The sequence below is a fragment of the Triticum aestivum genome, chromosome 3D (assembly GCF_018294505.1).
Source record: "Triticum aestivum cultivar Chinese Spring chromosome 3D, IWGSC CS RefSeq v2.1, whole genome shotgun sequence".
In the NCBI taxonomy this organism is placed as follows: domain Eukaryota; kingdom Viridiplantae; phylum Streptophyta; class Magnoliopsida; order Poales; family Poaceae; genus Triticum; species Triticum aestivum.
The window spans coordinates 588,439,871-588,453,578 of NC_057802.1; the positions used below are offsets into that span (position 1 = coordinate 588,439,871).

Here is a 13,708-nt window from a genome sequence, read left to right on the forward strand (position 1 = left end):
TAGAAAGATAATTAAACGACATTTCGGGTTGACTTTAAGTCTGTCAAGGCTCCACCATATATGAGAGGACGATGAATCCCGACTGTTGTCGTGGGGTTCGCTTCTCCTTCGTTCCCGTGTGCTAGACTTTTTGGTGTAATGCACTCGGGGACGAAGGGAGGAGCAACCATCACCGACGGTCGAATATATACACCACGTGAGCTGAGAGTTTTCAAAAAAAGACTCGGTAGACCGATAGTTAACCAGTGATGAATAATAATGATCTAATTTAGTTTTTGTAGTACATATATTTAATTGTACAAGTTTAATTTTGAATTATGAACATAGGAAATGTCGTCATCGGACAACGAAAGTCTCCCGGGGAGTGCGACTGGTGCAACGATGACCGAGGTCTGTGCGGCAGGCCTTACCTGGACGAAGATCGGTGCTTCAGCATTAAGCTACAGGAGACCTTCGATGTTGAAATGGTACGCAACGACGACAAGTGTTTTTTTCGTAATTAAGCACGACTTCAACTATTTCAACGTGTAATTTTCATCTTTACAATTCGACTAGCTTATCCCATGCCATGCAAGACGCTATGTCTTGAAGTGGATGGATTTTGAAGACCATGAAAGTTTTGAAGCAAAGAAAATTCACCTAAGGACCTATCATGGTATGGATTTTAAAGTAAATCTGTATAATTCTGAAAGCGTAACCCATTTTGGTTGCACAAATTGGGAAGCACTTTGCAAGATGTATGGTTTTTATGAGGGTATGTTTGTCACCATGGATCTTGGTGATCCTGACATCGCCCAAGACAATATGGATATTTGGGTCCTTGTTGATACGCTTCCAATTCTACCGCGCTGTGAGTTTCTCAATCATAGTTATTAACTAATTTATATTGTTTATTTCAAAATAGTTGAACTTATTTCATTGACAGCTTATTTTCATTCTTCAAACAATGTGCGGAAGATGGTAGACAGAATCTACTACACTGATGGCTCAGAATTAACTTATCGGGAGAAAAATCATCTGATCGCATTTTGTACTGATCTTGAGAATTACAATATCTATTATCAAACTCCTCCACATTATGGTCAATACGTGCCACTAGTGCACGTGTTGAACTACGGTAACATCCATAGAGATGTCATGGTAAGATTTTTTACTATTACGGCATCCGTGCATCTTTTGCATACTTCTAAAACTGAACTACATTGCTAACTACGAAGTTATTACTATGTTTTTCGACAGAAAATCCCGAAGGATTGTGTGCCTCATCTGATGCTTCAGAATGGTCACCTTGATGTTTTGAACATACAGCCATGTCATTCTACGAATCACACATGTCCATACCGGATTTCTAAAACCGGTGAACACATGATAATCAAAGAATGGAAAAAATGTATGGTCAGTCGTAGGGAGGTTCTTGGTAGCAACATTGTGCGAAAGGCAAGAATTGGAGACAGGATAATCTCCATTCTTCATAATGGAGAGTCAGGGCATATCTTGTTTTATGTTATTTTACCTAAGAGAATGTAGTAGGTCCTATGAGAGAGAAGTAGATCCTAGGTACAATGTTTATTATGTGGTACAATGTGTTAGAGTTGATGATGATGAGGAGTTGTGATTATGGCTAGTGACCAACTTGCTATGTGATGTCTCATTGATGAAAATGATGATCATGAGGAGGTGTTATATGAGAATGATGTATTATGATGATAAGTTGTTAATAATAATAATATGATGATGATGATGATGATGATATTTATTATATCATTGAGTGAAAGAATCGCGGATTAGTTTCAAGTGGATGTCTATCCACTTGAAACTAGTCCACGGTTCTTTCACCCAGTGATGTAATAACTTATTATGATGTAAAAACAATCTCTAAATTGATATTGTATGAAAACTTGTATAAAGATGTATGAATACAACATGAAATAAAAAGTAAATATAATACGGAATAATAGGAGTAGTGCGGGCTGCAAGAAGCGCTACTAGTAATTACCAGTAGCGCCATTTCCAGAAAGCGCTACTAAGTGGATATAGCAGTAGCGTTGGTTAACCCACACTACTGCTAAACTTTAGCTGTAGCGCCGTACCAGTAGCGCTACCGCCTGCGCTACTGGTAGGCCTAAAACCCGCGCTACTGTCAAGCTTTTCCCTAGTAGTGATACATGTTGGTAAAAAAACTATAATATTAGGTTGTAGTCCGAATATGGTCCAATGTTGTCGTCTAGATGAAAATCGGCATTTATCAGTCTCAGCATTTCCCGATAATATTAGGTTGTAGTTGTAGCACCCGCGAACAGCATTGCCGAGCACGACTATATTCCCCAACAGGTCAGAAATTCAAGCAAATAGAGTCTGATTGCCCAACAAATTAAGAGAGACCCTGTCAATTGGAGGCATGGATTTTCTATTCATAGATCATCACACGTACTGTACAAATCTCAAGCTTAAGAAAAGGTGCATTCAATAAGTGGCTTCGTATCTAAAGTATAAAATTATTTTCTTAGTTCAACAGACGAACTGCAGAAAAAAAAACAGACGAACTGCAGAATTCTGAAGCTTGGGGAAAAGCGCATCCCGTCTTCGAACACTTAAATTTGTAAGACTGCTAATCTCACGTGTTATCTCCCCTGGTTGGATGGTAATCAAAGCTTCGAAAGAAAATTTCTGATAAACTGCAAAACAACAGAATTAATGTTATAGAACCTGAAGTTCTAAAGTATCTGAATCTGATGTGTGATTACAACAGAGACGAGTATGAGCATTTAAAAAATAAGGAAACAGCACCCACTGGTGCATCGTTTGTATTAGATGAAGGCATGGTTTGTTGTTCTAAAATCAAACCCCTCAAAATCTAAAGTCTCTGCAATGAATCAAACTCTTACGCGCACAATGTTGAGAATTATTATCAATATTGTATTTTTTCTGGGAGATCTAAAAATATTGTCAATCGAAACTACCTATTAATTCAATAGACAAAGATCAATACACAAAAATCTAAATATAATGGCGACATGCAGCAAATTCAAATTATACTAGTGGAGAAAATAACAAACGAATTTCACGGTTTGACTACAGATGAGTCTGTTCACATGGAAATAGATTGAGCGTCTTTGTTCATGTCTCGGCTTGGTGGACGGTGATAATAGTGGGCAATTGTTCTGTATTTAGAACGGTAGGTAAAGCTTTGTAAAATGTTTTGTAGATGTACTATTGTGTTCCTAATCATGCCCCCTAAACTCCACCCCCGTGTCACTCTCGTGGGCTGCTCGGGTAGTTGACCTAGCCGCCACCAGAATGGCTCACTCCTCCTCCTAATCTCCACGTAATGCCGTCGAAGGATGCCAGCGGGGCCTTCTCTAGGCGGTGTCATTTAACTCTGCATTCTGTTTGTATAGTTTGGTTTATATGTTTGTTTGGCTTGTACAGTATTGATATTTTGGAAGATACAATATTATGAAATTAAAATACGGTTGGTTTTTTATATATACATAATTATTTTGGTACGGTTTTGATATATACAATAATAACCAAAGTTGATGTGAATTCAAAAATGAAATAATAATATTTAAAAAATGTATGACTCAAAACACATACTTTTTTATACTACACACACACACACATGTGGAGAGCTGGCTTTGGTACCATAATAATCTCTTTTGAAGGATGGTCACCGGGCCGGTCAGTGTATATACTACTGGAAAATTCATGTTTGCCGAGTCCATTTCGTCAGGTACTCGGCAATCATATCTTTGCAGAGTGTCATCAAAAAACTACTTGGCAAAAAAGAAAAACTCGGTAAACATGTGCTTTGCAGAGGGTCGTGGACAAAACACTCGGCAAAACAGAGGAACTCAACAAAAAAAGTGATTTCGGGTGTCTTTCCCGAGTGCTACACTCGACAAAAGGGGTATTCACTGTGTCGCACCATTTTGTCTGTTGAAATTGCATACGACCTCAGATGAAGATGATACAAAAATCTATGTTTTTCATTCTGACGAGACAAATCATTTTCATGTTGAGAAATTTTTCATTTTAGGGCATATTAATAACACTTTTTGCCATGCCAAAATATGGTCTCAAATGATTAAGGCAGTGGTCACATTTATTGCATAGTTTATGACAAATGTCACTTAGGTGCATCTTGCCATTACAAACAATGTGTCCAAATAGATTTTTCAACTTTCTTGTAAAAAAATATTTGTTTCCATTTTCTAAGTGTCAAAATGGATATTTTTGTGAAGCGGGTTAAAAAAGGGTGCAAAATGGCACCACTCCAATTTTCACAAAAAGTGCACCATATTTTTGGAAACTTCTCAAGTTTTGCGGATTTCCTAGATTTCTAGCTACTTTCTCACATTTAAATGACTTTATGTCGATTTCCCAAAAGTAATTCAAATTTGAACTGCAAGTATGTGATAGTTCTGTCCTAAAAATTAGCAGAAAAAATATTTTTAGTTACACAAGTAGTCATTATATGGAAAAACCACTTAGAGTTTCGGATAGCCATGCCGGCCATTTTGACCCTATTTTCGGAAAATGAAAGAAAAAGAATACAAGTTCAAAATATGCAATTGTTTCACGTGGACTCCTTTTATTTGTACTTGTTGCGAGCAAAATGACCAAACTTCCAATATGAAAATTCTGAAGAAAAAAATCATTCACAAAAACGGGCAATCGTGTATCACTATTCATGGCTTTCAAGTCAAACGACTAAGATGATGGTCATATTCATTATAGTTTATTATAATTTTCTCAAATTAGACACATAGTTGCATCTTGCCATTACAAACAATGTTCTCAAATAGAGTTTCCAACTTCTTCGTACAAAAAAAATCATTTCATGACAAAAGTATCGATGTTAGTTTTCCTTGATCCATCCAAGATTCTGTATATATTAGTGGATAAAGGCTCAAAAGTTTTACTGTGCACGTATGACTGTCGCGTGAAATGTGAAATAGATGGGTACCATTTTGGCTTGCTGTGTTGTGTCTGGTGGAGGCACTGCCAGGTAGCGAGGAAGGTGATTCTGAAACCATTGGTGGTCTCGAATTTCGCGAATTGTGATTCTCTTCATGGGATCAACAAGAAGCATTCTTGGGATCAAATCCTTTGCAAGATCAGATAAATGAGTTGGAAGGATATAGTTACCTCCCTGGAATACCAGACAAGGGGTAGTCAAATCTCCAGACATAAAATGAATCCTAAAGTCCAACTAATCTACAAAAGGTATACACTTGTCAGATCCAACTTAATATACATATGTTCTGCCTCACCTTTATCTTTTTGAGCAGGTTGGGAGTATATTCATCATCAAATGGAACAGAGCCACAAAGAAGAGCATAAAGTACCACCCCACAGCTCCAAATATCAACCTCTGGTCCAACATATACTTCACCTGAGATAACCTGCACAGAAACACTCGCTAAGCTATTAACGCAGACGACGCGTGTGAAGAAGCATGAGGATAAAGACGCGAGTAACAGAAATAAGTGAATACCTCTGGTGCAGCATAGTTTGTACTCCCGCAGCTTGTATTCAGAAAATGGCCATCATGCATGACATTACTTAACCCAAAGTCAACAAGTTTCACATTATATTTGGAATCAAGTAAAAGGTTTTCTGGCTTTAGATCATGATGAACAATCATGTTTCTGTGGCAGTATTCAACACCTGATATAATCTGTTCAGGAAAAATTTAATTAAAAAACTATTGATACAAAACCTCAATATGCATTCAGTGAATCTGAAAGAAACCTTCAAATTACATATTCGCCTTCAGAAGGAAATACCATCTCTGTATGTTTTGAAGCACAGTTTGATTTAAGATCTAAGACTGGGACAATCAAGTCATGAAGAATAGGATGCCATTTAAACAAGAATTGGTTTAATTACGGGTACTAAGAAAATCAAGGCATCAAAAGATGAAGACACCAAAGTGATATTAAAACATCGACGCATCAAGGAATTGATCAGTTCAATCCAAAAGACAAAGCAATTACTTTGGAAACCTTGCAACAATATGTGGTACAAGTCTTGAGCTAAAACCTATAAGGTTTTTCTTTCGGTCGAATTTTCCGGTAACACGACCGGTTACAGGAAATTTCTATGAGCCCCGAGAAAAGTCGATACCGCTCGAAAAAGAAATCATTTGAATTCAAACGTCAAGATGATGCTAAAAGGGAGTATGTATGGGCTACCATAAAATTGCCCATAGCAAGGTGGTTCAGGAGCCCCACTTCTCTGCTGGAGGTCGCCAAAAGTCAACTCCACGTTTTTTGCAAACTTTATTTTTTTAGTGCATAAAAAATATTAGCGATGGCGCCAATGATGAAGAGTCGAATCTGGGCCAGCAACAACTTAGCATGAACTATATGTTAAATATAATATATTTATACGCTAGAATGTTTTGAATTCGAAATTTGTTTGGAACTTTTGGGCAAAAGAAATTTGAATATTCCATGATTTTGCGAATGATGCACAATTACTTCCACATGATGTTTCCGGACACTCCCAGAAAAAATGGCATCGAGAAAAAAAAATCCTTAGCTAAAACTTAGTCAACGAATGCAAACCAACACTAGTAGAAAAAGGACCTAATGTGAGACACATTAGTCCCGGTTCGAACGGCTATGCATTAATGCCGGTTCGTGACTGAACCTTTAGTACCGGTTCGTGTCACGAACCGGTACTAAAGGGGTGGTGGCAGGCTGGTGGCAGGTCGGGGCCCCACGAGCCCCTTTAGTCCCGGTTCGTGGCACGAACCGGGACTAAAGGGGTCTGACCTATAGTCCCGGTTGGAGACACAAACCGGGACTATAGGGCAATTTTAAAACTCTACCCCCCCCAGCGCGTGTATCGCCATTTATGTTTTGAAAAATACAAAAGAAAATGATAAAAAATTCAAAAAATAAAATTCTTCGAGATGTAGAGTTAGGAAAATTAAAAACCTTAAATGTTCAGCACGAAAATCCGCATCCGATTTTGACAGCCCACGGCCTGTTTGCAAATTTTGAGAATCCTCAAATTCTAAAAGGAAAAAAAGATATGCTCAAATTTCAGGTTTTTTGAATTTTGGTCAAACTATGGTCAAACTACTTATTCAAGAAATATTAGTGTTACTAAATAATTATTCAATAATATTAGTGTTACTAAATAATTATTTCAGTTTTTTGAATTTTGGTCAAATTTGGTCAAACTGTGGTCAAATTGTGGTCAAACTATGGTCAAACTACTTATTCAAGAAATATTAGTGTCAGTAAATAATTACTGTTTTTTAGAATAATAGTTTCAAACTCAAACGGTGAAACGTGTGACCTAATGCTTAAGCTAAACTCCTGAGGGTTAATAGGATTGACAGCTTACATCTGTCAGGAAAACAACAAGTGTAGACTTGCAAAGTACGGGGAATAGAAGTCTGAAGTTAAGCGTGCTCAGACTGGGGTAGTGAGTTGATGGGTGACCGGCCGGGAAGTTAGACGATTTGGAATGAGTGATCCTCACTTGAGCAGTTAAGAGGGGTGATTAGAGACTAAATCATCAAATAATTCAGAAAATTGAAAATCGAAAAAAAATCAATTTTTTCCAAAAAAATTAAGAAAAAACTTTAGTACCGGTTGGCGCCACGTGGTGGGCCTTTAGTGGCGGTTCGTGCTGAACCGGTACTAAGGGGGGGGGGGCTTTAGTCTCCACCCTTTAGTGCCGGTTCTGCCGTTTTCTACTAGTGCAAGCAAATTGATCTTGATTTGCACAGTAAGACTAGCCACAGTGCATAGTAATATACACATATCCCTAGACTATATTACTGCCTTCATAGTGGGCAGTAACATAAGTGTGGTGTCATGCAAAGCTTCCTTTATTAGGTTATAGACTCATAGTGCATTGGGACATGTGATGTTACTATAACTAGCTAAGTTACTCAAACTACCAATCTCCTCAATAACTTATTGGCACATAAGCAAATTTGCTTAGTTAGACTTGATGTTACTGCTGAAGTTACCCTCACTGTGGCTAGTCTAAGCATGTGAGGGATGTGGACACTAGAAAATTGGCCAGCATGTGCATACATTTCACGATTAAAATAGGAAGGTCAGCAAAGTTCATTGGTATTCCCAAAGAATGTGTTCCGACATGCCAAGAACAGAAAGGGCACCTGCTGGAAGATTCGACGAGCCTCATCTTCCTGTAACCGCCCTTTCTCAATAATGTAGTCCAATAGCTCACCATTGTTGCAATATTCCATAACAACAAATATATCCTTAGGTGCGTCAATGACCTCATAAACCCGGATGATATGAGGGTGAATGAAGTCACTGAACAACCTCAATATCTTAATTTCTCTATTTGCTGAAACAAGATATGAGAAAACAATAGAAGTAAATCGTTAGACATTCAGCCTATGAAGAAATTCCAGCTGCAAATGTACTTTATCTCGACTAATTGATTAACTGGGAATCAGGAACAAACCTATAAGTCTGACCAGCACTGAAACTAAGCAGATAACTCGAAATGTTGAGCAAGCAAGCCGAATGTATCCTAGACATGGAGGCATACCTTTCTCTTCCATTTGCATAATTTCCATTTGGCGACGGTTCAGAATTTTTATAGCAACTTTTTGTCCTGTAAGCTTATGCTCTGCAAGCTTCACTTTTCCAAATGAGCCAATACCTAATGTTGTGCCCAGATTGTAGTTCTTTAATGCTTCAGAATGTCCGCCTCCTCTGGTGTTCCCATCCATTGTCACTATGTCAAAACAAGAGAAACGACATATGTGATTCAGCAAACAGTTTTGTAGTTCAATCAGGAATTGAAATCAGTTTCAAGTATATCGATCTCCCTTCTCCACTCTCTCCACTCGGATGATTGCTGCTGACCTAATTAAAGCACGTACGTCACAGAAAGGTGATTTTGAAACACTTGAATCGATTCCCTTTTCTTAGAGATCGACTGGCCTTGAGTGTCAAATGAGTGGGCTGGCCATAAAAGATCACTATGGGACATTAATGGCGAGGGCAAGAGTGGTTCAAAGGTCAACGAAATGGGTGAAGTTCCCTTGTCAAATTTGGGGAAAGTGTTCTTAAAAAGGTTCACAAATTAATACTACCATGACTAGGCATATATGCGTTATAAAGCATGGAAGAGATCTGAATACTTCCTTTGTTCACTTTTGTAAGACGTTTTAGACTATTCAAACAGTGCCCAAAACAGTTTAAAGCTAGCTGTCCAAAACGTCTTATAAAAACGAATGGAGGGAGTACAAGAAATGCAGTCATCCTGAGCTGAAAAAACAACAGAGAACGGTAATAAATGAGCTAACACATGAATCTGCTACTAGTTATACTCAATAACTGTGCACACAACAATTACACGAGGGAACGGTATCAGCATCAGAATCAGAATCCCCCGATCGCTCTGTAGGATCTTTTCGGCCAGCATCAGAATCAGAATCCCACGATCGCTCTGTAGGATATTTTCGACCATATATAGAGTGAATTTGGGGAAAGTGAGATCGATCGGTCGGCCGTCAATAAGCCGACTAAGTAACCGATCAGTCAGCAGTCAAAACTTTCAACTCCAAGCATGATGAGGTGAATGTTGGTCTGGGTGGATCTGCGACAACTATCTCCGTTGGAGGGAAGAAACAAACAAGGCATCGCAATCACACAACCACAACCAGAGCATCACACAAAGAAACTAATAAACTCCCCACTTGAGCCAACCAAAAGCCGAATGGACAAGCGGCACTGCCGGCCTCGATCAGAACTAATTAAGAGCAGGCGCGAGTCACTACACTCAGGCGAGAATTACAGCAAAGATTAGCAGGGCGATTATCGCCTTAATTACCTCGCCAAATCCCGTGGACAGAGGGAGGCGACGAGAGCGCCGGCCCAGTGAATCGAGAGAGGTTTCGGGGGTCGTTCTTGCTCCGGCGGTGGGAGGGAAGGTAGGCTTTAGGCGTTAGGAGAGAGAGAGAGAGAGAGAGAGAGAGAGAGAGAGAGAGAGAGAGAGAGAGAGAGAGAGAGAGTTGCTTAGGTTGGGGCGGCGTAACCGGGGAAAGCGAAAGATGAGCGTCAGCATCAGCTGCTAGATCGCCTTGCGCGTCCCGTACGCTCCTTCTTTGTCCTCTGTCGTTTCCCGGACCCCGCCCATTTTTCTCTCCTTCCGTTTCCAATGCGTCGCGTGTGTCGATCGTTTCCTCCGCCCGTCGTCCGTTAATTTGGACGGTATGGGAATGGGATGGACGGCAGGGTCGCTTTTCAGTCGCCAGTGACGCGGCGCTGATGCGAGTTATGCATGCCGTGCGGCCGGCGTTGGTGGTGGGTGGGATTAACTTAACTTGGAACGTCGCTGTTACGTGGTCGACGAGGACGTTGGCTAGATTGGGTGCATGCGCACGCTGCAATGTTTTCTCCGATCGAGTTTGTTTTATTTGTTCTTGTTCGTGGTAACAATCCTGATAGCTACTTATTGATTATACTTTTCGCGTGACACACCTAGAATTGGTGTTTGCTCTGGATTTCACGCGTGCGATCGACACAGGCCGTGTACATGCGCGACAAGGTGTGCTGCATGCATGCGCGGCCTCCTGTGAGCGTCTACTCCGCAGCGCCGGCGCGCACTTGAAGTTGCTTCTTTGCATTCTATATAAATGACACTGACATTTTTTTTATTTCCATCTAATAACGGAGAAGATTCAAACCTTCGATTCTGTAGAAACGATTTTATTGCTCGAGTACAATATGTGTTTACCAAAGAATATGAAAATGGCAAGTTTTTCTACATTGGAACTTTCATTACCCCCAGTAATTTAGTACTCCTTGCATCTTGCTCCCCGGAATCCTTGAGTGAATAGGACAGTTTAGGCAGAATACTTATGGTGGTAATAATTGTTTTACCAGTATTTTAATTTCAGCTGTGCAAAATTTTGATTGTGGCTCTAAAGATTCGTGTTCGCTTCAAGGTGTTAGCTCACGGTAAACCTTATCAGTGACAACTGGTAAAAGTTGAAAACTGCATCCATTTATGTTATATTCTGCTGAATAATATAACAACTATCCATCTCTTTTAGAGTAGTTTGCTTTATTTGGCATAACATTTCTAACCACATCGAATGTACGCTTTGACAAATCCTAAACATCCAGGTATATATGTACATCTTGATTAGGTCGCCTAATCAAGAGAGCAGACTTTCGTAATATGCTTCTAGTTCTCAAGTATGAACTAATCAGTTGTCTCTTGGGAAGCTTTATCTATTTATTTCAGTTTCTGCATATATGACAGGTCTAGACTATAAGGAGGATGATTGATGTTGTCGTGCATGTTAAGTTGTGCTTAACAAACGTTATTCTGCTGGAACATAGAACTACGCTATTAAGACTTACTTCTAATGGTTATGCGTTAGAACATGAAAACGGAAAGTCACACCCGGCTACAACGGAAATTGATGGAAGTCGTTTTTTAAATGTTACCGATTATGTTATGTATGGGAACTTGCAGTCTACCTCAAAGATCATACTATAAAGAAGATTGGGACGATTTTCAAAATATACAATGATATAGCAAGCGTTTAGGATTAGAAATAGACTCCCTTCCTAAGTTAAGGCAACAAATGCATGCATTCTCTCTCTTTTTCCTCTTGTCCTTTTTTATTGAAGATAGGTAGAAAAAACAATATTGCTGAAGATTCGGTATAAAAAGTATCAAGTCATCAAACATCATTTGAGTATAATTGTCTTGGCTAAAGATTAATATGATATGTAATGCTGGTGACCATAGCAAGGGGTGATGATTAGACAAATAAAGGGATGATGAAGATTTATGTTCTGAAGCGGAGCTCGGTTGAAAACAGACCCATGTGTAGATGAACAAAACAAGATGGAAAATTATGTCTTATTATGTGCGGTAATTGTAAGATTTAGTTAAGCTGAGTATCATTTGTTTTCCACGGAAGGGGTGCGAGGGTTGTTTCTCCTGTAGCAACGCACGGGCACATTTACTACTATATGCTCATATATCCATGTACATCAACTCTTTTTTTTTTGAGAAACTCCATGTACATCAACTATGGTGGTCGTTTTACACGTACAGGGCACAAAAAAATCAAACCGTGAAGCATTCCAGCGTTGGGCTTCTTCTCCTGGGCCAGTATGTTGCTTCTTCAACTGGGCCAATATGTTACTTTGGGCCTGTCAGATGCTTCTACCCTACCTTGAGATTTGCCAGTTTCTCAAAAAAAAAAGAGATTTGCCGCGACAGCTTTTCATTTTGAGGGGTGAGGCTAAACTTTATTAATCAAAAACCGCAGATAGTGGGACACAATTTGGGTCATGTGGCTGGCCAAACCAAACATAACGACCCGGGGTCAATGAAAGACAAAAACTAGTTAAACTATGTGCGTCGACATTGACCGCACGACCTTCAAAAATATAAGTAAAAGTAGAAGTAGATATTCTAGTTTTTATCTTGGTGATGACTACTCCAATTCTTCCATAATTGCCAAGATTTATATCTTCCACCACTTGCTTTGAATCAGATGCTATAACAATGTTTTGTAGGTGAAGGTCTTGTGCAGCTTCTCGACAAGCTATTGCTTCCAGCGCCAAAGGGTAACAAACCCCTTCGATGACAAGAGAGGAACTGCCAATGTCGTAATTTCCGGCGTTGTCTCTGCAAACAGCCAAGGCCGAGCTCCCCCTTCCTGGTCGTACAGCCCCATCAACAAGATTTTTTGCATGTCCAGGGGGGTAGCTTGGGTCGTTGGACTCCAGAACTCGCAGGTGCAGCAACTGGCACACACATATTTTTTTCCCTGCGCAATCTCAAGCTCCGAAATGAACATGCATACAAACGCATGCAATGCCGCCAATGTTTAGAAGATCCCTTCATGTATAGCCTTATGTCGAGATGACCATATGGCCCATAGGGTGACCACCATCTTTCACAAACTACTCATGTGATAATGTCTCAATAAGAGAGAAGAGCCACTATCGTGCATTAGGTTCCGTTGTCACAACCAGACGTTGGCCTAGTTCCTCATCAACCAGCGCCCATGAACACCGCATGAACTCGTTGATGACATGTGTTTGTGAGCTCTCGCGTCTTCTGTTGGAAGTGACAGCTATTCCTCGCTTTAAGACAGATGATAGCTTGCTCTTGTGTCAGAGTCTACAGTGACGGGCCGACCCATTGCGGCGAACATAAAACAAGAAAAGTTACAGACTTACTATGCGCGGGCGAGGGGATTCGATCCCAGGTCTCCAAGGTAATAACCAGAGCGGCTAATCACTGTGCTACTGTAGGTTTTTTTATGAACTATATGTCGTGCCTTATTTTCGCGAAATGGCCCGGTTTTCTCCACTATTTTTTTCCTTTTTTTTATCAATCTTCCCCGTTTTTTCTTTATTTTCAAAGACAAGGTTTACTGGTTTCGACAAATGAGTTTTCTTGTATATAATTTTAACATTTTTTAAAATGATCAACATTTTTTAAATACATGGTCAACATTTTTTTATAGACATTTAACATTTTTCAGATGATTGATTAACTTTTTTCAAACAATTGCTCAAGATTCTTTTGTATTTTTTATTCTTTGGGTTTTTCCATTTTCTTCTTCTTTTTTTCATTTTCCTTTTCCTTTGGTTCATTTTGTTTCTTTTTCAGTTTTCATTTTTTTGGTTTTCTTTGTTTCTTTTTGTTTTTCATTCTACAT

At 39.4% G+C, this 13,708-nt stretch overlaps 1 protein-coding gene across 1 annotated transcript; it reads right to left on the minus strand.

The window, feature by feature from the left end:
* Window positions 1-2,441: 2,441 nt before the first annotated feature.
* On the minus strand, window positions 2,442-9,975 carry LOC123075687 (serine/threonine protein kinase OSK3). The gene is made up of 7 exons (XM_044498235.1): window positions 9,844-9,975; window positions 8,554-8,742; window positions 8,153-8,346; window positions 5,501-5,683; window positions 5,277-5,408; window positions 4,970-5,155; window positions 2,442-2,675 (listed from the first exon to the last, which is right to left on the minus strand). Exons 2-7 carry the CDS (start codon window positions 8,735-8,737, stop codon window positions 2,646-2,648), a joined length of 909 nt encoding a protein of 302 aa, XP_044354170.1. The 5' UTR covers window positions 8,738-8,742; window positions 9,844-9,975; the 3' UTR covers window positions 2,442-2,645.
* Between the last annotated feature and the right edge of the window lie 3,733 nt (window positions 9,976-13,708).